The 25385-nt window shown below is 37.0% G+C and overlaps 1 protein-coding gene across 2 annotated transcripts in view; it reads right to left on the reverse strand.

The window, feature by feature from the left end:
* Positions 1-20307, reverse strand: part of LOC112053175 (glutamate decarboxylase) — a 32544-nt gene extending 12237 nt beyond the window's left edge. The window contains exons 1-10 of one of the 2 annotated variants that reach the window (XM_052886837.1): positions 20038-20307; positions 19569-19663; positions 18312-18387; positions 10169-10278; positions 9626-9752; positions 2437-2634; positions 1701-1819; positions 1282-1422; positions 727-837; positions 473-540 (exon numbers count right to left, since the gene is read on the reverse strand). In XM_052886837.1, the coding sequence (XP_052742797.1) occupies positions 473-540; positions 727-837; positions 1282-1422; positions 1701-1819; positions 2437-2634; positions 9626-9752; positions 10169-10278; positions 18312-18387; positions 19569-19634 (1016 nt within the window). In that variant the 5' untranslated portion in view covers positions 19635-19663; positions 20038-20307. The remainder of the gene's footprint in view (positions 1-472; positions 541-726; positions 838-1281; positions 1423-1700; positions 1820-2436; positions 2635-9625; positions 9753-10168; positions 10279-18311; positions 18388-19568; positions 19664-20037) is intronic. The other variant, XM_052886838.1, reaches the window with a different exon arrangement.
* Positions 20308-25385: the final 5078 nt, after the last annotated feature.

The following is a 25385-nucleotide window of genomic DNA, read 5'->3' on the forward strand; positions in this document are numbered from 1 at the left end:
CAGTGGTATGCGCGGTGGATTTACAAGACGGAGGTCCTGGATTCGATCCCCAGCTGAGCTGAGCTGATTGAGGTTTTCGTAATTGGTCTTGCTGTTACCACCCTATTTGGGTGGCTAGTTACCACCCTACCGACAAAGACGTACCGCCAAGCGATTTAGCGTTCCGGTACGATGTCGTGTAGAAACCGAAAGGAGTGTGGATTTTATCCCACTCTTAACAAGTTAGCCCGCTTCCATCTTAGATTGCATCATCACTTGTCATCAGGTGGGATTGTAGTCAAAGGCTAACTTGTAGAGAATTAAAAAAATACAAAATAGCATACAATATAGAATTGGAATGCATATCCCGATTCACACTGGCTGAGTAAAAAAGATATCCAAAAAAAGGTATGTATATCACGACTTTATTATGATTACCTAATATTTTATATACAAATGAGTAAGTGCCTTAAGTCATTATAGCATTACTCACCTTTCAATGCCGGTGAGACGCGGGTGGCGGTACTTCTTGGAGAACAGCAAGCCGCCGCCCCAAGCCGCCTGCAAGCAATACAAGAAGGTTAGTACAGATTGTACTAACACAACTACTAACTACCTAACTAGTAGTGGTTTAAACATAGTGGGAAACCTGATGGAAAGCGGATACCCGTATGCACTTGATAACGACATGTATGCTACGTAAAATGTATGTCTAAAGTAAGTAGTTGATACAGAAAATGTACTCACATCAACGTGCATCCACATGTCGTACTTCTGGCAGATGTCAGCGATCTCCATGAGCGGGTCAAAGGCGCCCAGCACCGTCGTACCAGAAGTCGCGTTCACGAAGAACGGCACCTTGAAGGACCACGACCATATTTTATTGATTTTGTTTTATTCTATTACTACATCGTTAAGAAATTCTTTTTATAATCGGAGCACAAATTCTCCTTTATCCGTCCGCGCTCGTCTGACAGCACACACACGCAGAACTCCGTGCAAGATTACGTGAAGGAATAGATAGATGGTGTAACTCAACCCCGGTCGCGATGGTAGCGCACGAGCCGCTCCAGCTTGGCGGGTATCATGCGCCCGCGCTCGTCCGACGGCACGCACACGCAGTAGTCCGTGCACTATTACGTGAAGGAATAGATAGATGGTCTAACTCACATGTCCCCGGTCGCGGTGGTAGCGCACGAGCCGCTCCAGCTCGGTGGGTATCATGCGCCCGCGCTCGTCCGAAGGCACACGAAGTAGTCCGTGCATTATTACTTGAAGGAATAGATAGATGGTGTAACTCACATGTCCCCGGTCGCGGTGGTAGCGCACGAGCCGCTCCAGCTCGGTGGGTATCATGCGCCCGCGTTCGTCCGACGGCACGCACACGCAGTAGTCCGTGCCAAGTCCGCACACCGAAGCACACGACTTCACGGAGTAGTGGCACTGCGGGACAATCAATTGTTCAAATACTAATAGTTGATTGTTGGTCAACTTCCACTAAGTGGAGTGACGACATCAAACGAGTTGACTGAGAGAGTGGCAGGATGCAGGCGGCCAAGAAACGTATAGTGTTTTCCGGCCTAAAAGTGGATCAATGTTTCATGAAACCAACACTCCAAGAACTGAACATGATTTTAGACATTGTGCATTTTCATTAGGTGAAGTATTTAATATCAATAATCTTCTTTCTTGTAATAGAAACCTGATGAACGCTAAGTTACCTGGTCAGAAGTGAACATGACGAGATGTCCGGGAATGCTGGTAAGCCCCTTCTCCTTGTACTGCGGGAACTTGTGGTGACGAGCTGCTAGGAACGCGTAAAGGTTGGACACCGAGCCACCTGGTAGGATATAATACAAGTTCAACGAATAATCTAAGTAAGACAAAACTACTTGAATTAACAGTTATTCGCGCGCCGATAGATTAGAGGGTGTGATTATTAGTTTTAGGCACAGAATCTTAGAAGCTACAACTTCCAATATAAATGCAACTTCCATTCTACGTGAGCATGCAGCTTATAATACAGCTATTAGGATAAGTTAGCATAAGTTATTGATATCTTTTTTATAAATAATTATAGCTTCCGTACGATTTAGGAGATTGGATTGGAAAACTTTAACTTTGAATACAGAAAGGATTTAAAGATTCGAGTCTGAGTCAATGGGCACGTTCTAGGCGAACGCGTTCCAGCATAGACTGCATCATTGCTTACAAGCATACATCCAAGCGCTGACATTGACATTTTAAAAAAGGAATAGAGATGTTTGCAAAATCCAAAGAAATTTCCGTGTCCTTATGACACTTTCAAGACAACATTTAAAAAGTTTATACAAAAATTGTGCTTGTTCTGTTTTATTCTGATGAGGCTTCCGTTTTTTATTTCGCTAAGGTGTTCTGATATAAATTGTACCTATATCAACCAACTGTCCAGTCATTAGTATCAGGTTTAACTATTACCTGGTGCAAGGATTGAGTCCCCAGACCTCCAGCCGATCATCTCCCTCATCTTCATGAGCACGACGTTCTCCATGAGGATGAAGACTGGCGCGATCTCATACGTGAACATGTTGGTGTTGGCGGCAGCCGTCAGCCATTCGCCGGCCAGCGAGATGATATCCAGCCCGCAGGACAGCTGGTTGAAAAAGTGGGGGTGGCCTGGGGGAGAAACAATTCAATTATAAAGTTTTGTGGCAAAACACGATGAAGGAGGAAACTCGCCGCGATTCCGCCTTGCAAGAATCGCAGTTTGGTTCACAATCTAAGAAAACAAGAATGGACAGTGTGGTGGTTCTTACGGCTGCGACTGAAATTTGTACTATTAGTCCGTGGTGTAGCTGCCGCTGCATTCGAATTAAATAAATAAAATTAGTGGTTAAAACAAAGGGTTTGCGCGTCGTGAACGAAGCGCGAACCCTTTGTCGTGAAATGAAAAACCAACACCGATTGGGAAAGGCGCAATGCGCGAACAAAAGACACCTACATTTAGCCATGAATACACACGTTAGACTTTATCAATCACTCCCCAAAATAACACACGCCTTCATATTTTCTTATCACTACCTATCAGTTACATCAAGGCGGATATTAAAAAACATAAACCCAAAAATGGCACGCGCCTAAACCGGTGCTTGCTTCTCTATTTCCTGAGAGTTTGTTCAAGAAGTGTCATTCGGACCCCGTGTTCCCATGTCCCCAGTGTCCCCGTGTCCCCGGGGGCGGTTTATCGCGCGCCGCAGATGGGGCCGCAAGGGGTAACAGTAAACAATATTAAATCAACCCCGCACGGGAATATGAATTAGTTGGTATTGTTGCAGTTTTGCGTGTTTGGATTAGGTTATTTTTTGGCTTTGATTGTAAGCCGCAATGGTTCAGTGGTTAGGGGGCGTTTAAAATCCAAAAGGTCTTAAGTTCAAATTTTACTTTATGTTTTGTTTGATAGCCGGTTTTGGTCAGGATTAGTTATCACCATTTAGCATTCATAAAGCTCATCTCATAATTTTTTATGCTCGTATTAAATTGGATCTAAAATGGCTCCCAATCCGATCGATAGTCGATAGAACAAAATAAACCGCATGGTTTGCAAATTCCAATACCACAATAAATGGGGCTATATCCGGAAGAATAATGGACATTTGGACCGGTGTAACCGCGCGTGGTATTACTTCCGGTAGAAACGTGATGGAATACCGGACCGGATGGAGTTTGTCACTAGAGAAAATGAGTATTTAATCAGTTAATATTTTTTTATTTATTAATATTATAATATATATATGTTTAGGTATTATTTGTTTTAAGCTTTAACTTAAATGTTAAGTTTTGTTATAAAACCGATTAAATATCTATATACTTCTTCTAAAAAGCCTTGTTATTCATGCTACAAAAAAGGACTCAAGATAACTTTGAGCTATTTAAAAAAAAACTATTGATCCCAAGGAATACAAAACTTTTTTCATTAGCATAAAGTCGTTTTTGTATTCCTTGGGAACAAAAGATAAATCAATCACCACACATGTTAACAGAAATGATAATTTCCACACATCATCACCGTTAAAATATAAACAATAACACTTTTTTAAACAAACTTTGTAAATCCTACCCCAAAAATAGGAGGCAAGTTCCTTTTTTTGCATCTTGCATATCAGTGCGTCAAAAAACTAATATTAATTCGCAGGAATTTAATATAATCCCCTCCGTTTGGCCAGATGGGGCCGCTATTAATTTGCCTCGGCAAGTCAGGTGGAGTAATATGGAATTAATCTACATTTTAGAGGGCGCTGGAGGGTCGAGTTGGCTTGAATGATTGTTTATTTGGTATGACTGACTTGAATAGACGCAGAGGGTTATAGGGAAGCTCGGAATTTGTGTATTGTTTGTTATTTTTTTTTTGTTGGTAACATTTTTGTTGTTACTAGATTTTACCGACTTGCACTACCTACATTGCTACCTACTTGATCAATGAGTCGCACAATTGGCGTTACTTTATAACGATTGTACCTTCTAGGTAATTATATGAACTTTCTCGTACGACTGAAGAATAATTCATTATATTTTAATAACGATCGAATGAATGTTTCAGCGACATAATGAACAAACATAAGGAAGCGGAAAAAGAGTAAATCTTCTTTTAATTAAATACGAGTAGGTATCTCTGTTTTTAGGGCCTTTAAGTGCTCAAGCGAGCCACCGGCGGCGGCACTGATGGGCTCTAGAGTAAGAAGCCTTCTAATAATGGGCGTCGCGTCGTCTCAAAATAGTTACTGCTTTTTGTATTCGACCCTTGATGCAACAGTCAAGTGAAAGCTTCTTAAGGTATTAATCGAAGATTTTCGCTATTAGACCATTGACTTATGCGACTATCTGAACAATATAAACGTCGATTGAATATTCCACGTAACACGAGTAGGTAGTAAGATTTATACTTTTTAATCATTATCTAATTTCATTACACATTTTAAAGAGTATCTCGGAAAAGCCTTCCTTTTTTGAAGTCGGTTAAATCCAAAAGGTCGCGCCTCTTGTAGTCTAATGGATCCCATTTCCGATTTGTGATACCATCACAAAACGACCGCATGTTATCGATATCTATGACAAAAACAGGAAAAAAGCAAACCCCAGAAATCCATTCAACATATTCTCAAGCCCACTTATCTTTCGCCACGAGCCTCTCGAGGGACATCCCCGGGTAAATAGCTGCCAAAAACATTATCGCCGACTTTATTATGAGATAGTGTTATAGAATTTTGTACTTTACACACAATATAATTATGAGTGTTTTTACAAATACGGTACAGGTATCCGAATAATACTTGTTATTTTTTTAGTCATAGTGCTATACTGAGTGATAAGGTTATTTATGGCAACATTATTTAAAAAATATATCCGGAAGGATGTTTTTTTTAATATTTTTGATCTAAAAAAATTCCATGTAAGTACATATTTTATATAATATTTATTAGTTAAATATGTTTTCAGTATAAAAATAACTTTACCATAAATTATATTACCTATTATTATTATAACAATAGTACCTAATATTTTTTATTATTACGTCTATTGATCAGAAGTATGAGTGCAGTAGGGTTGGGTGCCAGTTTCCCGCCACGGGCTTGTCAATGTCACAAGTGACAGCAATCAAGCGCCATTGTGGTCTCGTTTGGAAATTATTTTTCTCTGTAAACGAATATACCCTCACTAACCCATTTATATGTATTCTTTCTTTAACAGTGAGGTTGTACCTACCTGAAAATGTCTTCGATTCCGGAGCAATAGATTAAGAAATCCATGTTCAAATCAATAATTATGTATAAAATAAAAATATTGAAATCTTAATTTAATAAAAAATTTAATTACTTGTTAAAGTTAGTAATTAGTTAGCTACTAACCTTTTAATTTTTTAATACAACGCCACGTAGTGACGATAAAAGAAAACTTATAATTAATGATTGTTGATACAAGCATAGAGAAAACAATATGATCTAAGTATGAGCGAACAAAGTATAAGTATGAGCGAACAAAGTCGCAATCCAAAGACTAGTCGATATAATTTTTTTTAAAAATGCTCTTATCTTCCTTAACAATGGAGCGTACATCCCAACGTAGCCCACAAAGGCCGGTCTCCATAAAATCAATCTATAACCTGCGCCTGAAGGGCTGATCTATCAAACTATGGTAATTCAAGCTCTATAGCCCGAGGGAGGCTTAGTGTAGGGTGACTATGAGTATTGTGAAAAACGAGATAGGGACCGTTGCATTTATTTAGTTTTTTAAATACTAAAAAGACATAAAAAGGTGCCAGACTTTTTGTGTAAGTGTGTGTTGTATGTTTTGCCTGTTTGTGTAAGTTTCAAAGGCATATGGGACCGCAGCGGCGTCACAGGGGGATATATGCGAGCGCAGAAGCACCGCCTTAATTGGACAGACACACTGATGACTTCGTTAAATTATTGCGATATGTTTTGCGATAATTTTTAGTTTTTATTCACCATTAGAATTCCACATTATTCCTGATGATACTGAACATTGGCTATATTTCATTCCTGTTTTCTTACGAAAACGAGAACTACGCGGAATGTGTCGCGGACATCAAAAACCCATGGTTACCGTAGTGCGGTGCGCTAATCCAATGATTTGCGTGATATTAGGGCCGATGCACTCCGCGGGCGCGCGGCCGGCGTTGGGCGGGCGGCGTGAATCAGGGCTTTATACTGAGTTTTATAACACGGATTACGGTTTTATTGTTTCTGTACAACCCGAGGGTGAGTGCGGTAATCTTTAAAAAGCAACTTTAGATTAATTAGTTTTTTTTTTATATACTGTAGGTGAATTGAGTAACAGTTTCGCTATTTTCCGTGAGAGTTTCTAAATCTTTGTGGCTATAACATGTAGATACGACAAACTATTTTTCGTATATCGTATCTACATACCACAAAGATTATATTAGATTACTTATTGATTAAGATCAATATACAAATTACAACCACAGCACAGTTATTCTGACGGCGTAAACTGCTCAAGGGAACATCCATCAATACTAGGCTACTAGGTCGGTACAAATTTTCATTTAAGGCAGATACTTTACAGATACGTAACTTTACACCGTGCTTCTATACAAACCATTAATGGAATTATTTATATTTCTGCCAGGACCAGACCAGTGAAATATTAACTCGTTTTGCTTAGTTTGTTTGCTTTGTGCAAAGTTAAATCATCATCTAAAATATATAAATCATCATCGAAACGAAGGGTTGACAAAATCAAAACTGCAAAGTTTCTACAACACATGAAGATTTTGTGATCCGTTAGCAGTGTTACAATATTATAACCCACTGCAAAGATCTGAAATGACCTTCCACCGCTGAGTGGTTCCATTGAATTATCCATCAAACATAAATACAACCAACAGTAAGATTATAAGTAAAGTAAAAAAAAAACAATGCACACTTTTTGTGCATTGTTATTTTTAACTCGGATCTAACTCGCATAGGAATCGGGATTAAAAAGTTGAAGCAAACATTGAAAATTTCAAAGAGACAATACGAATTCCTGGATAGAAAGCATTTCCCCTCGACAATGGGAAATCACAAGCCCGTATACAGGGAGCGATTAGTACGTGCTCCGTCGAGCACGTAATACCTCAATACGAGACCCGCGGGGGAGATGTACGAAACGTGTTCAATGCACTTATTCGTATATTTTTAACCCTTAAAAATTATCACTTGGAAGTCGATCTAAAATCTTTTTTAAATCATCATCATCATCATCATCATCATCATCATCATCATTATCATCATCATCATCATTATCATCATCATCATTGACACCCATGTTCAGCCCATTGTTAAGCACGCACGAGTCTCCTCTCAGAATGAGAGGATTAGGCTACTAATTCACCACACTGGCCCAATGCGGATTGGCAGACTTATTATATATTATATATGTATATATTATGCGGATTGACATAGAGAATTAAAAAAAATCTCAGGTATGCAGGTTTCGTCGCGATATTTTTTCTACAGCGTTTGAGACAGGGTGATTTAATTTCTTAAAATGCACATAACTGAAAAGGTTGAGGTGCATGCATTGGACCGAATTCAAACTTACATACACCGTCCAAATCGAAGCCAGAAGTCTTATCGAATAGGCTAAAGTAATATACCGATTTATTTTCATTATAAACACAGTTGTTTGTATGTCCAACTTGGATCTGGTCGACCTTGAGATATATACTTGGTTTATTTTTTTCGCTAAAACGCAAGAAATGGCGGGGAATTTAATTTTTTATGTTTGGTAGCAGAAGAATTTAAAGTTACAAATAATTTTGTATAATATTAAGATATTAAGTTCTCTGGCTCAACTAGTAATAAAAAAATTACAACTGACTTCAAAACGTCCACCAATTTCACAAACGACTTACCCCAGTGTTGGGAGCCCAAAATGCTTCCGCGACATTAAAACACCGTGCTCTGCCGCTACAGAGTTGCATTCTGTCCTACCCTCCGGGAGCAAACAATTCAATTATGTGTTCAAATGTGCTGGAATGATCACAGCTATTATTTACACTCGACACAGGATACTCTGCTTGTGACGCTGTCTAAGGGCTTATTGCGTGCAACGATCGTTATGACAGTCGCATTTTTAACAATTTATAAGTTACTAGCGGACGCCCGCGACTTCGTCCGCGTGAAAGTCGATGTAAACTTTTAACTACCTCTATACTACCTCTACCATACCCCTACCCTACCAATACCCTACCCCTACCCTACCCCTACCCTAGAAACCCCCTATAAACATAAGAGTAGACAAATATAATTAGAAAGTTTCAAACTGCTAAGCTATCGGGAGTTACACGTGTTATTGTGAGTCAACCATAAAATATAGACTTATATATGCTATTGTGTTTTTTTATATAAGTTTAAGGAGAATATTTCCGTCATACATGAATTCTATGTAGCCTTAACCACTAAGGATGTACACGCGACGGAAGCTTAAAAAATGGAGTAACTTCTCCCGTTTTCTCAACATTTCTCTTCACTGCTCTGCTCCTATTGATCGTAGCGTAGTGAAAAGTATACTATAACCTGCCCAGGAATATGTTGAATAATTGTACCAAGTTTCGTTAAAATCCGTCCAGTAGTTTTTGTTTCTATAAAGAACATACAGACAGACAGACAGACAGACAGACGGACAAAAATTTTATTGATTGCATTTTTGGCGTCAGTATCGATCACTAATCACCCCCTGATAGTTATTTTGGAAATATATTTCATGTACAGAATTGATCTCTCTACAGATTTATTATAAGTATAGATAATGATAATCAATGACAAACTTACTGTAAAACGAAAGATTATATTCTTCTTCAAGGTCCAATTATTATTTTGAGTAACCCTTTTATCCCATGTAAAAACGAAACAATGTGGTATAAATATCACGAGTAGTAGGTACAGCGGCATATACATGCAAATGCTTTTATAATATTATTAAAGATATTTAGTTATATTTTTATATAGGTACATTTTTTGACAATTCAAATTACATATTATTTATCATTAAATATTAAAATAAATCTATCTTCCGGGAGGACCCAAACAAATGGTGATTAGGGGCCAAATTGAGGAACTTCGTATAGGCATAATAAGGCACTTACCAGTTTTAACCTGATGCTTGAGGGTGGTCTTGCAGTCTTCGAGCAGTTGCTTCAGAGGCAGAGGGTCTTCTGGCAGTGCCAGGTCCAGCTGCTTCTGCATGTCTTCCGGCATCTTGAACTCGAGGATCTACAAATTTACCAGTTCTTTACAGTCAACCGATCAGCATCCATCACGAGTACCTAGCAGAGGCGTCTTGTTCTAACAACACGATTCCCACCGAGTTACCTTTTAAAAATCCATATATACTCCTAACATATTATTGTAATTTATTTTATACGTTCAAAATCAGTATATTGTATTACCACACTCTTTCTATAATCTATATTTTAGACTCCACGCAAACCGCAAACAAGCAGATAAATTTTAGCTTTTCTTGGTAAGCGTACATTACGGCGGAAGGCCTGTTCTTGTATTTTATAGGTACTAATTTATGAACAGAAACAGCAATGGACGCCCAAACAATTCGCGGTTGTAGCCGCCTCTGTAAGCCAGATTGGTGGATTAATAAATAGGTTCATAATCATTAATAATTAAAAGATTACCTTCTCATTCCGATCGTTGACCTTCTGGATGAAATCCAGCAGTACGTCGACAACTCTCGCGAGGAACTCCCGCGTCTGCGGACTCGCCTCCTCGCGGTACGGGAGGATAGCTGAAATATATACCAACTTAGTGCCATTGGCCAACCATAGACATAGACAATAGGTACATACAGTAGAACCCGTTTAATACGATTTCGCAAGGACCCAACTAAAAAAGCGTCTTAGACGGGAAAACGTATAATACGGGATATGTGTGAGGGATAGTGAAAAATATAATTACTAATAATGTGCACATACATAGTTATAAAAATTAGTGTATTTTGGTGTAAGGCCAACCTAATTATGGTACTTAAAGTAATCACTTATATCTGTTACTCGCGTGTTACATGTAGGCGTATTAAACGGGATGACGAATCATATGAAGCGTTAGGAAATGTATGAAAACATGTCTCAAGTTGTAGGGAGGCAAATAAAACGACGTATTATGCGAGAAATCGTTTTAAGCGTGATCGTCTTAAACTGTATATTACTAGTTCGTAGAGTACGGTGTCAACATTCATAATTATTAGCTGTTATTTATTTATACTTTTTTTTAATATTTAACGGTGTTAATAAAATATAGAATGTAATAAACACTATTAAAAATGTATAAAAAAATTCAATCTTCCCGCTGCGGGGCATTTGCCCAAGCAACCGGTGATCAGGGCTCCAGAATCAGGAACCTCCTAACATGGTTTCTCAAGAATAACTGCCTTCTGTATCCGACCCTTGATTCAGCAGTTAAGCGAAAGCTTCTCAAGGTCGAAGCTTTACGCTATAAGACCAATGACTGAAACGACTAAAGTTCGTTTCATGGAGGATGTTGCGGGTGGCAGTTCGTTTCACTCTTGAAAGTTTGCCGCGATTCACAATAATAGTACGTATTATGAACGTCATACAGACGACTGACACCGTACCTATGCTATCTGAAAAACAATTCGAAATAATAATAGTTGACTCAACATTCCACATTGCGGTTATCTCGTGAGTATTTTGATACTTTTTCCTTTTCAACTTTAACCAGATTATCGTCATCTAGAACAGTAATAATCCATACCTACTAATAAATTAAAGCTGAAGAGTTTGTTTGGTTGAACACGCTAATCTCAGGAACTACTGGTCAGATTCGAAAAATTCTTTCAATGTTAGATAGCCCATTTATCAAGGAAAGTTATTGGCTATATATTATCCCGTATTCCTACGGGAACGGAAACCACGCGGCTGAAAACGCGCGGCGTCAGCTAGTATAATTATAAACAATACAATCATAATATTACTAGACGACGCCCCGCGGCTTTACCCGCGTAGTGTACGTTCACGTGAGAATACGGGAATAAAAATATGTCCTATGACATTCACAAATAACTTGACTTTTTATTGATAAACGAATTTTCCAAAAGGGTTTAAGTAAATCCAAAGGTCACCACAAATTTTACCTCTTTATAACATAGTACATAGTATAGATTTTATTATAAACCTACCTACCTACTTCGGTCTATTCACAGATGGTCTTCATTTGCTCTACCAATGTTTACAAAGAAAATTACTCATTTTCTTTTGAAAAAATTCACAAACCAATGTCCACTTTATTAACTTCCCGAATGAAGTTCAGAATTATATAAAATATCTTTATATTATACATCACATAGCCAAGTTTATAGTTCCATAAAGTTTAAAACCGTATAACGCAAGTCTCATATGACCTATGCAAGAATCAAAACAATACTCGTACCTTTTGATTTTCAATATGAAGGGCGCAGAGTTATGAATGCAGCTGATATTTTAGAGTTGCATCTATTTTAGACTCTAATGTCATGAAAAAAGAATCGTTAGTATAGTTTTGTTGGTATAAATAAAAAAATGTTTTTAGATCAAGCTGTAGTTTGAAAAGCATTGTTTGCCATTTTGAGTTGAAAAGGAAAATATATATATTAATAAGAAAATATATAACATCAGTAAGTTTCGGATGTGCAGATATGGGGAGTAGTTTCGATAAAGATTTTTTTTTAATTTTTAACCAATGATATTAAATATTGTAAGATGTGTTGCTAGCGCATGAAAAATGAGGCGCTCAAAAGAGGAAATTTATACACAGCTCTTTAATTTATACACAATGTTAGTTGTGGTCAACAACGAACGTTATTTAAATAAATAATTCCTAAATATCGTCTGCAATGTCGATTTGTGTGTTGTCAGGAAGTGTAAAAACTATAAATATATAATGGATTTAAAGACGAAATTGTGCATGTGTGCGCTCAGTATTGTAGCCCATTCGGATCACTTTTTGCGGTGATTTTGTAGGAACGTAACCGAATCTATAGTATAAAATTATCATTGATTTTAACCATCATACTGAGGCACACACGGATAATCTTGTATAATAGGAGGCACACGTATGTTAGCCTACCTGTGTCTGTATGTGCCCGTAATTAAAGACAATCAACCTCTTTATAGCGTAATACAAAAAATCTCAAAATAGCAATTCAAACACTCTGGACTCCTTAACAGTGTTCGCCGCTTTTACAAAATCGTACTCAATCCAACCCTCGCAATGCGCGCGGGGTCCGTGTGACCCCGGCCGTTATAATCCGCACTTAATGCTATCACTCGGCTGTCAGATACACGCTTGCGATGTGTCCGCTACAATGATGTATTTTGTGAGATATTAAAAAAGTGCTCTGTTTTTTTTTAAAGATTTATTAAAGCAGGTAGCACAACAAACAACAACACACCATAAAATTCAACGTTTTCATTTTATATAAGTCTGATTGTTTTACTTAAAAACTAATTCGATCTGGGTGAGATTTTTGTAATTTTCTTAAAAGCATACTTTTATACAATTTGAAGACGGCTCATTTTTCATACCAGCAGTGGACAGAACAAGCCGTTTGCCCACCAGTGCTTAAAAAAGCTACCTTACAAGGCACACTCGAGAGGAACCTAAAATACGAGTAGCAGAATGAAACTGCATTACGTGCTAGTCATTTGAAGGACAACCATAAGTTTATGCCAATGCTATTTGATGGCAGATAAAACATATCGGTATTATTTGCTTAATTATGCGCTCTGTCACAAAGAGTTCTACTACAAAAAGTTCCACTACCCTTTGTCAACCAAAGGCCAAGATATTAAATCGCCAGTTGTATCGGAATTGCGCAAAATACGAAAAAAGCAATACCTGCTTTGAACTTGACTAATATTATAAAGTTTTGGCTGGTGGGAGGCTTCGGCCGTGGCTAGTTACCATCCTACCGACAAAGACGTACCGCCAAGCGATTTAGCGTTCCGGTACGATGTCGTGTAGAAACCGAAAGGAGTGTGGATTTTCATCCTCCTGCTAACAAGTTAGCCCACTTCCATCTTAGACTGCATCATCACTTACCATCAGGTGAGATTGTAGTCAAGGGCTAACTTGTAAAGAATAAAAAAAAAAACGAATTTATGATTATTTAATTTTTACTAAGAAATACCACATCCATTAAATTTTACATTTAAACATTACATTTCCAACTTTATTAAGTGTGCAATAAGATGGATGTTTTCTCGGCAAAATTACAATCATAGATCTGACTGCCCCTATTTGGGAAAATTTATTTGTCAAGCATTACATCACTTTCCAGATGTTACTCCCCAACAGTTACTGAAGGGGATGATGCTTTGGAAATATCAACTTTTGTGTGTAGATTTTAAGGTAGAATTTAGGTTGCTCTAACTAAATGGTAGTAACAGCGAAGATGAGATTTTGTGTGAACTTATGTTTTGGACGTCATAAGCCGATTGCTATTGAGTTGAGTTGTACATTTTGGAAAGCTCTATGTAGCAAATGGTTTTTGCACTTTTAGCTTAGTTGTGTATTTTGTAAAGTGAAACTTTCAATTATATTAAAGCTGATTTATATAATATATGGTACATATCTCGTGAAATTTCAATGTGTGCAAAATGTACGATACTTAGAGCTTCTTACTTTACTTTAACTACCCGTGAAACCTTACTGCTAGTTTCACATTATCGCACTATCATTTGCTCTAAGTTAGAAAGTTAATGAAATATTAACACAATTAACAAAATAAAATGTCGTCAAAAATAAGTTAAATTATCCTCCTTTAACTGTATTTGGAAAATATTGTTCCTCACTTCCTTTTCCTATAAATTAAAATTCTTTATTCATTCTAAATACTAACACCAAATAACAAATAATAAGAAAAACTTTAAACACTCCAACGCATTTTTCATCAGAAATAATTACAGCATACCGACGTACCGAGGGTCTTATCGACCCTAGCGTCAGGAATTTCACTTACGAGCCCTTGCGATTAGCCACACTCGCGCACAAGCGAAGGGGGTCCCCAGTACGCTTCTGTGTTGGAATTTAGATTGGTTTTATAGAAACATGCCCGCGTGTTTTACTCTTTTTATTAAAAATACTATACTACTATAAGATTTTGCTTTCAAATATTCATACTGACAAATATTAATCTCAATTACATCCAGCCAAAATATACAAACCAAACGTTACCTGTTTTAGAGGACAGAATTTTGGGATAAGTGACTGAAAATAATGATTTTTTGGGTCTTATTATTACTATTTCTTAAAATATTAGTCCTAATATTTTTTTGTCTAAAAGTGATTCACATTTTCTTCAGTCTTCGTTGACGGTCACATTTAAAGGTACATCTATAAATAGAAAATCTAATGAGCTGTCTGTCCTACATAGAATCTGACCTTAAGAAATGCGCGACTTTTTTTTCCTTGAGGACTTTTGAATATTACAAAATCTTACAAAAATAACCTTACCAATATTTGCCATATTATTTCATTAAATTTCGCTTTGCCATCTGCTATATCTACTTACGGGTAAGAAAATATTACCTAATTTATATTGAATCCACAAATAAATCGCAACATAATATGAAACAATTACTCGTATTTACCCTCAACCCCTGGACTCGTGGGGTCATAAATACCCATAGACGGGACAACTTGATCCTAGCCTCTCCCGCGGTAATGACTCGGGCTTTAGCTAAATCCCTTATTTGTGAGGCTCCTTGAGGGTATATTTTCCTTATAAAAAAGCAAAAAGGCAAGGAAATCGATGATGAATATAAGTAATTAAAAATAATTACCTACACTTTAACGTAAGTTTCAGCTTAGTGTCATGCCCTTACTTTAAATTATCGTAAAAAAGAATTTGGAAATGTCATCGTGTTATGTACATAATAGACAAGTAGCATAGCTTTTCTTTGTTATGTTTAAAGAAAAAAGAAATTGTTAATTTACATGTATTTACTTATCGCTAGCATACGCGAAATCATCATCATCACCAATATCAAACGATTTTTTTTAATTTTAAACGTTTCTCTAGTTAATAATTATGAAAGTGTAGAAAAAAATAATAGTTATCATAAATCAAGAACAGCTGTGATCAATAATAACAGTTCATCTGAGGCGATATAAGAAAATGGAAATGTAAAAAATCTATTTTCCCTCCGAAATCCACATGAGCCGACGGTCTATCAATCGTCGCTAACAGATCCCGACGGATGGGCATTTAATACCGGTATAAAAATGAGATGGGGTCGATTTGATCACTGCGCACATTCGTAGGGATATGAAAATGTTTTGTTTGAACAGAAAATCTGTATCAATGTGGGCATGTTTGTAGGAATTTTCACCATTTATATCCATATCCATTATAAAAAAATGTCGTGGTTAGTGTTTCCACCGGTTGAAGTCGGGGCGGTCACTAGTAGTTTAAAATTAGTAATATTACTATTATTTTCAAATTTGTGGAAATATGTCCTCTAATAGCTTGACTCACATATGGCTGATCCTTTTTTAACCGACTTCCAAAAAGGAGGAGGTTCTACGTTCGGCTGTATGTATGTTTTTTTTTTTTATGTATGTCCAGCGATAATTGTAATTAATATGATATTCAATGCTCTTGAGGGTTCCTAGGTTATCCTTTTAGTTTTTCTATGAGTTCTTCTTTTTTATACTAATATTATAACAAAGTAAAGTTTGTGGTATTGTAGACAAGTAATCTCTGGATCTACTGAACTGAACATTCTTTACTACTAGAAAGCCACGATATAGGCTAAATTTTATCCCCGTCTTCTTATGGGAACGGTAATTACGCGAGTGAAACTGTGGGGCCTCGACTAGTAATTAGTAATTCATATGGACGGAAAACATGATTTTCCAATTAAAAGCAACCAACAATAATATAAATTAATCGTGCGGTGACAGCTTAAAACTCTGAACGTGAGTGCCGTTAATTAATCAACCATCAATGGGTTGTCGCTAATGGTTGGGTTAATTTATAAATCATTTTTCAAAAGGCAAGAATGATTCCAACTCGTATATGGTGAAAACTTACAGTCAAATTTTATTAAAAATTTCACCGAATTATTTCACCGCGGCTAGTTGCCTCGACTGGTGACAAAAGGGCTGACTCGTTTTTTGCGCAAAGGATCATCCAGGCTGTTCAGCGCGGAAATGCAGCCAGTATTCTTGCCACCATTCCACGTGGGCATGATTTGTATAGGTTTTTTTTTTTGGATTTAATTTAATCATTAGTTTAATATCTTTAAATTATTAGTTTACTATATTTTTAAGATTTCTTTCTTTTGTTTTAGGTATTTGTTGTCTTTTGTGTATTATGTGTGTGTGTCCAAATAAAATAATTTTCTTTCTTTTCTTTCTTTATTAGGATAAGTTAGCCTAGGTTCCTTATTGTATTCTTTCTCAATAAAAAATAATCATATATTTTCAAGTAAGTTTGCCTACTTAGGGTTAATGAAAAGTCAAGTATGTCTATTTGAAGTGCACTGACTACTACTTGTAAGGCAGATTCAACTAAGAAGTTGCACTTTTGAAAAAATCATCATTGACTTATTGCCTGTGTGAAAATGAAGTCTGAAATATCTCGTGACGAAGAAGAAAGAGTCTTGTTCTCGACCAATACTATTGATTCATCGCATCGAAAGATATTTTCGATTTTTCCGCTATTCATGGAATATTCATGGAATTAAAGGGGTAAATTTTGTGAGGTTGTAGGAGTAATCCCTGGATCTACAGAACCGATTTTAAACAGTCTTTAACCAATAGAAAGCCATGTTTTTTGCGAGTGGCTATGTTTTTTTAGGACGTTACATCCCAAAAAAAATGTGAACTTAAGTGGCGGTGGGCGGACCATATCTGTCGTAGAACAGATGGATATAGGCTGAAGATGATGTTTTTTCCCCGTATTCCCATGGGAACGGGAAGTACGTGGTTTTCCCCGAAGCTTTCGATAAATGAGCTAGTAGTTCCTGAGATTAGCGCGTTCAACCAAACAAGTAAACAAACTCTTCAGCTTTATAATATTAGTATATATTGGCTGATCTATACTTAAGTATAGATTGGCTGATCTAAACTCTTAACTATGAGTACTTCGGAGATATTGTTGTTAATACGTAAATCTGTTGCTTTGGAATTGAATTCAATCGGCGTTTTTTTCCGAACAATGAAAACTTGTATCTACCCTCCGAGCACGTGTATCTCATCCCCACACCCCACCGGAAGGCGGGCTGTGGGGATGAGGTGCTGTAGCGATTATGATGTAACTCGATATTTTAGTTCATAAAATAGCCAATTATCTATACCACAGGGAAACATCCAACATTTATCTTCGGTGATCCGTCCATCTCCACAAAATAATATTTTAAATTAAATTATTGTGATAGGTTACATATTATATTCATCATTATTATATTTATCATTATATTCATATTATATTCAGCCTATTTTATTTTAACAAGCCACTACATGGCCAGGTCTCCTTATAGGAGAGGGGATATGTAGTTTAAACACACCACGCTGCTCCATTGCGGGTTGTCCTGGTTTAGAGTGGTCAGCTGAAATTCTTAAACGACAACTGTCAGATGTTTATGATAATGATAGGACCGACAACTAATGTGCTTTAAGCAACACATGGGTGTAACACAACCAACTTCCAAACTCCGGGCTTGGCCCAACGCAGGATTCAAATCCAAGACCTCGTGATCCTAAGCCCCGTGGGCTAACCACTAGCAGAGGTAACATATTAAATTCAAGTATACTCACAATCATAATACAGATTTCCAACGCCAGACGTCAGCTTGGGAGTGCTCTGACCCGAGAGTGACGCCATTTTCTCTCCCTGTCAAAGAAATATAACCTTCAAAATCCAAGAATAATTGAAATAAAAAAAATATTTAAACCCCATTAGCTAAGTTTGAGAACCTATCTCGAAAGTCAGCGGTTGATAACCCTAGAATATTTTATATAGTACCAGAGCTTTTTGTGATAGAGCTAGTCTAGGAAAGCACTACCGTCATGTTTATTTCTGCTACTAAGTACCATTCACTGCAATGGTACTTGATAGCATCATTCCGGTTAAATAGCGTGGTTTCTGGTGTAATTACTGGCATATAAGACTTAACACCTAACGTAATGTAGACTCCGCGCCACAAAAGAAGTCCCGTGGCCAAAACCTGGGCTAAAATTGACAGCGCCTTACACAAATGACAATTAGATCGACATTACCAAATCACAATGAGCGTTAGTAAGACATCAGCGCCGCGTCTACGGGGCTTGTTTCGTGGCCCGAAGTATAATAACCACGACTGCCAATAACATTTTAAAAGTACCCACATAAGGAGATACGAATATTTTAAGTACTTAAAATACCTGCGTGTGCTCAAACAAACAGATCAACGTCCACGTGCTCTTCAAAGGTATAACACAGCCAATTTCCCTACTACAGGTTTTAATGAGAATTTCTTGAAAGAAAACCTGTATTGAGTTTTCTTTCAATAAATTCTTGTTTGTTCTTTTTGTTGGCCTGACTATGTCACCTACATCTATACTTATATTATAAAGAGGAAAGATTTAATTGATTGTTTGTTTGCATTGAATAGGATTCGAAACTATAAAACCGATTTGAATAATTATTTAACTGTTGGGAAGCTACACTGTCCCCGGGTGCTGTAGGCTCTATTTCTTCCCCATTATCTTACGGGAACGGGAAATAAGGGGTTAAAACCACGTGGTATATACTAGTTTGTGTAAAAAAAAACAAACTCAACAATTGCCCTATAAAATAAAACATAAGTAATGAATGGAATTTACTAAGAAATATAGATTGAAATTAATACAAGATTAGTACATGCACAGCTGAAATTAAAAGGCATTAAGCATTAGATAGGCTTCACATTACTACTACAGAAAAAATAAGCACTGACTCCTTTGTTAGTCGGTGAGAACAAAGAACGAAAAACAAAATGGCGGAAGCGGAAATCAATATGGCAGCGCAAAATGGCGGCTATAAAATGAACGAACCAACTGGATGTGCTCAGCTATTTGCTTGCAGTAGGAAAAAAAGCCGTCCAGAGTTATCTTTGACATATCGGTAACCTCTATTTCTCTATTTTAGTCTGTAAAAAGAAAAAAAAGGTTATGTTAATTTTTTTTCTGATACCAATTATTCTGTAACACTTTTTTAAATTTCAAACGGCAATTTTGTTATTTTTTTAATAATACTTTCTTAATTTATGCGTACACAATTTTAAGTCTTTGTTTGAAAAAGCTATGGTCAATGCGCAGGCTCTACTGCGCATGTCCGAAAAAATCAATACCTTCAAAGGTCAAACGATTTTTTAACGAACTTTTTTTAAACAGTGCTCTGTAGTGTTTATAGACAGTTAAGAAATGAATGAAAAAAAAATAATGATCAAACTATTGTTACAAACTACTTCTATTGTAAAATTGCTACATAAAATATGTTGATTCTGAAAATTGCAATACTGACCTTTTTTATCTGCCGCGTTTAAGTTTAAACTATTAATTTAACAATTATTTATATTTAATTATATTAGTTTTAGTTATATTGAACACTACTTATAAGAGATATTTTTCGTAGAGAAACAGATGACTATATGATAGTAAGGATCGTTTATGAATTCGGGGATTATTTGAGAGTTTTCGCGTAATTTTGGTATTAGGTCTTTCATATATGAAAGAAAATTTATGATTTTTTTTGAGAAAACAGAGCTAGGCTGATGCCTGGTCTCCTAGGCTGAAAGGCGAAGACTGGCTTTTGAAATTTCCAGGGAGATGTAAGGTTCTGAAACGCGCATGCGCAGTGCAAAGGTCGAAGTTCTAGGGGGGGTTTAGGCGTAGGTCAATATGGAATCAGGTCACTCCCTCCCCCTTCCTTTTAGGGTTCGATGAAGCGGTGGAAGTTATGGTTTGGTGGACATCAAATTTAATGATAAGATTTTTGATATCCACTCCTATATCTTGATGTAAGAACAAATTATACGACAGGACCAGGAGATCGTAAAAATATTAATAACATTTATTTTATTTTATTTGCTAGTAACACGGTTGCCCGCGTCCTAGTATTAAAAAGTACACCGACATATAAAGATATGCGTCCACATATCCGCATCGTAAGTATCGGTGGCATCGCATTAAACGGATTTTTAATTTTACGGTAGATTCGTGCGGATCAGTGGACGCACTTGTCATCATCGTCATTATAAACCCATATTCGGCTCACTGCTGAGCTCGAATCTCCTCTCAGAATGAGAGGGGTTAGGTCAATAGTCCACCACGCTGGCAAAATGCGGATTGGCAGACTTCACACACGCAGAGAATAAAGGTCCGACATTTTATATTGTTTTTTATAGAAAAAAAAACAGTAAAGATTACATTAGAAACTCAAGATAAAAAATCAATCAAGTTAATAAATTTAATAAAACGATAATGAACAATATAAGACCTCTTTCTTTGTCAACTAGCCTATTCGTACGTATTATGCCTACCCAGGTTAAAATCTTGTGCACTCCACTGCCAGGACTGAGAACTTAACGTGCTCTCTGAGCCACAGGAGTGAAACACTAACCATCTTTAGAACTGCGAGCTGCGAATTTATTGGATGAGAAAAAGGTCAATATTTCATAGACCGACCCCATGCCTCGAATCCAGGACTACTATACTAGTGAAATAGGACATCTGCAGGGAGATTTGTCCATATTTTAGGGATTACCCTACCAACGGCTCGCGTTTAACGTCTGTCTATTTGGTTGTACCGATTGCAGCGCTTGATCCAAATAAAATTAATCTCACATAACGACGCTCTGAGCAATGAGTAGTTCCGCAGACGAACTAAAGTCACTGACATAGCTCAGCGAGTCGCGAAGCTGAAGTGGCAGGGCAGGCCACATAGTTCGAAGAGCCGATGGACGTTGGGATCCCAGGATGCTGGATGGCGACCCCGCACTGGAAAGCGCAGTGTTGGTCGACCCCCCACTAGGTGGACAGAAGTCATCAAGCGGGTTGAGGGAGCCGCTGGATGATGATGCTGGATGCTGTTTTCTTTGGAAGTACATGCATTATGCCTATGTCCAGCAGTGGACGTCCATCGGCTGATAATGATGATAATAATAATGAACGACGCTCTATGTACTGTTTTCTAGTTGACTAGAATCTATCATTCAAAGGCATGCGACGGAGGAAAAGTACCACTTAACGCTAACGTGGACACTTGTTGAAAGGGTTGAGGGTAGATGCAAAAAGTTCAATGCAGTTGGATGGTGAAATGTCAACCATCCACTATACAAGAAGTGGTTAAATTTTCTACACTGGTCTAAAATTCTAATTCACTATTATAATAACTCGAACAGGCACTTAAGTATTTTGATATCTAAAAGCCAACTATTCATGGTGACTTAGCTCTTTGGTTACTCGTTCCCCTGTAGTTTTTATGTCATGCTCTAATAGAGAGAGAGAAGGTCAATGAAGTGGAGTAATTGAAATAAATGAAGTTTTCTTAAGTGAAGGCATTCCATCAGGTGACTATTTGTGATTTTTAATTGACTCCAAAAATGAAGACGTTTCTTAATTCGACGGTAGAAAATATTATAATGTGTATTTTTCGCTTTTTAGTTTCGTAGGCACGTTTACGTTTTTGAAGTCGGTTGTTTTTTTGTCATGTTTATTTTACTTACTTATTTTATTGTACAAAATAACAAAATCAATAAAATACTGTATAACAGTAATATTGTAGAAAATTCAATTTCCTACAAAAAATATCTTAATATTCTTTCGTGAGTGTGTATATTTTGAATACTAGAGCTAAACAATGATTTGATAGCTGATGCTTAGGGGTAAGAATAACGAAAACTTGAATTTAAGCTTAGGCACCCCCTCTATGATAAATCAAAAAACATTCAACCGTATATATTAAAAACACACACACACAAGAACATAAAAAGTGATAATTTCACAAACAAAACTATTTATATCTATACTAATATTATAAAGCTGAAGAGTTTGTGTGATTGAACGCGATAATCTCAGGAACTACTGATCCGATTTGAAAAATTCTTTCTGTGTTAGATAGACCATTTATCGAGGCTATATATTATCCCTGTATTATTACGGGAACGGAAACCATGTGGGTAAAACTGCGCGGCGTCAATATAATCGTAAATGTGTACTTACAAGTACATATTATGTAGAACCGTTTTGCTCACATAGAGGATGATGTAAGTCAAATAAATAAAAGAAATCATCTCACTCAGACTCATTAGCAATTTAGAAGCTCAATATTCTAATTTAGCACTAAAAGCGGCACTAAATCGCACTCACCACCCCTTACCTCCCGCACCCCCTGCCCCCACCTACCCTTGCTCCATATTCACCCCTACCCGTGGGCGTATGACGTCAAGAGGGCGGGACCACGCCTTGTAGGGGGTGAAAGATAGACATATCAACTACATAGGCTAGAGTTTTTGGCTGTTTGACATTTGCCTTGTTAAGTATAAATAAGTACATATTCGTATCTCTTAAATCTATACCTACATATTATAAAACAAAGTCCTGCTGTCCGTCTGTCAAAAACTATTGAATGAATGTTTATGCGGTTTGCATGAGAAAGGTTTGTGTATAGAATTTGTCAAGGTTTTATGTAAACCAGTTGAAATATGACGACAACTGTTTGTTGGTTAATTGACGAAAAAATTCAAGTCACCTGGGAGCTTTCATGGAAAACGCTGATACCGTTGAGATATAATAAAACAATGCATAGTAGAATGTTACTCATATATAGATCTACAAAAAATCTACGATTTAATTTGTTAACAGCTACGTAGATAGGCTACGGCGTAGCCGCTATTCCCCGATAGCCTTATTAATTAATAAGGAATTACAGATCCGATCAATAACTTGATCTTCATTTGTCGATGACGAATGTCCAATTTTCACTTTACATTTACATTAATATAGAAAACATTATACACATATAGATCTACTATAAATCTACGATGACATATGCACTCGTATCTATCTTTTAAATTAACCTTATCCCATTATATAATGTTCTGAAATGGTTACGTACATTTAAAACTTACATATCAATTTGTTTGGTCGCAGTCGTAAGCATTTGCTAGTACCAAATAATATGCATCTTTTTATTGAAATGTTTTGTTTGTATACTACATATTTACAATTTACTTTAAAAAAAATTAGTGAAATACGAGTAGGATTTAAAAACACTTCCTAGAGTTTTAGAGATCATACTTTATGTGAAAAATACAATGTGTAAAGTACTACCGCCATACAAATATATCAGTATCCAAACGACATGTTTATACAAAGTATGGTTGCAATGTTGTCGAAATAACAGGCATATGAGATTAACTCCTATGCTTTAGGACTATAACTCCTATGCTTTAGGACTATAACTCATATGCTTTAGGACTATAACTCCTGATCATCGTCCATCTATGTACTCGTACGCACGGGAGGAGACGCGCGGGGAGCCGGAGGACGGCGCACGGCAGCGGAGGCGCGGGCCCGGGACAGGCACTGTGTATTCGGATCCACTTACCGATGTACTGATTATAAATGATACGTTTAATCCTTCTATACAGTCTAATCATTTTACATATACGAACGTCCCAGTACCAACAACTCCTATTCTTTAAGACTATAACTCCTATGCTTTAAGACTATAACTCATATGCTTTAAGACTATAACTTCCATGCTTTAGGGTTATAACTCATATGCTTTAGAACTATAACTCATATGCTTTAGAACTACAACTCCTATGCTTTAGGACGCAAATCGATGCATGAACACAAACTTCATGAATTTATCTTATTACCCATGGCCATCTTCCGATTCCATCATCAGATCAGATCCATGATTATTGCATTGAAAAAGTCCTATCGTTGAACAGGAGTTGTATTAATTTAGATTTCAAGATAAGTTGAGTATAAACTTATAATAAAAAAACATCCAAAGTGAAATGTTGATATGTCGCAAGGCCATTATTGGGCAGTAGGTACATATTTATCGTTATCACAAAAGCTTCAAAAAGCTTTGTCAATAAAGTGCTATCAGCATTAACTCGTAGCACAGAGTAACTAATGTAGAGTTTACGTATTTTATTCCTTTGAGCTGTGATAGCCCAGTGGATATGACCTCTGCCTCCGATTTCAGAGGGTGTGGGTTCGAATCCGGTCCGGGGCATGCACCTCCAACTTTTCAGTTGTGTGCATTTTAAGAAATTAAATATCACGTGTCTCAAACGGTGAAGGAAAATACTCTGCGTGTGTGAAGTCTGCCAATCCGCATTGGGCCAGCGTGGTGGACTATTGGCCTAACCCCCTCTCATTCTGAGAGGAGACTCGAGCTCAGCAGTGAGCCGTATATGGGTTGATAACGAACGATTCCTTTCAACCTATTTACCAGAATATATAATAAGAGTACCAGAAAAGAAGATAACATGATAATGCTAGGGCCGGTGAACGCTAGGAGCTATTGTGACGTGACATGTAGCAAAGACAGTGATTATACCATTATTTTGTGGTAGAGAAAACACCTCGAGTGCATAAACACTCACCTTCCCTGTCCGACATGTTCTCCATGCTCACACTAAACAATTTATAATCAATAATTAAACCATAAACCGTTATTGGACAAAATCACTAACGCGACTGGCAGCGTAACGGTGTCCACGCTGCCTAACAAACAACTTCAAGTCAACTAATTGATACCATTTTATTTATACCAACACTGATATATCCCCTCCACAGTAACATAAATAATTAATGATAATACCACCCGTAATCGAGGAACTTGTAACA

This window comes from Bicyclus anynana, chromosome 18, assembly GCF_947172395.1.
Source record: "Bicyclus anynana chromosome 18, ilBicAnyn1.1, whole genome shotgun sequence".
NCBI classification, from domain to species: domain Eukaryota; kingdom Metazoa; phylum Arthropoda; class Insecta; order Lepidoptera; family Nymphalidae; genus Bicyclus; species Bicyclus anynana.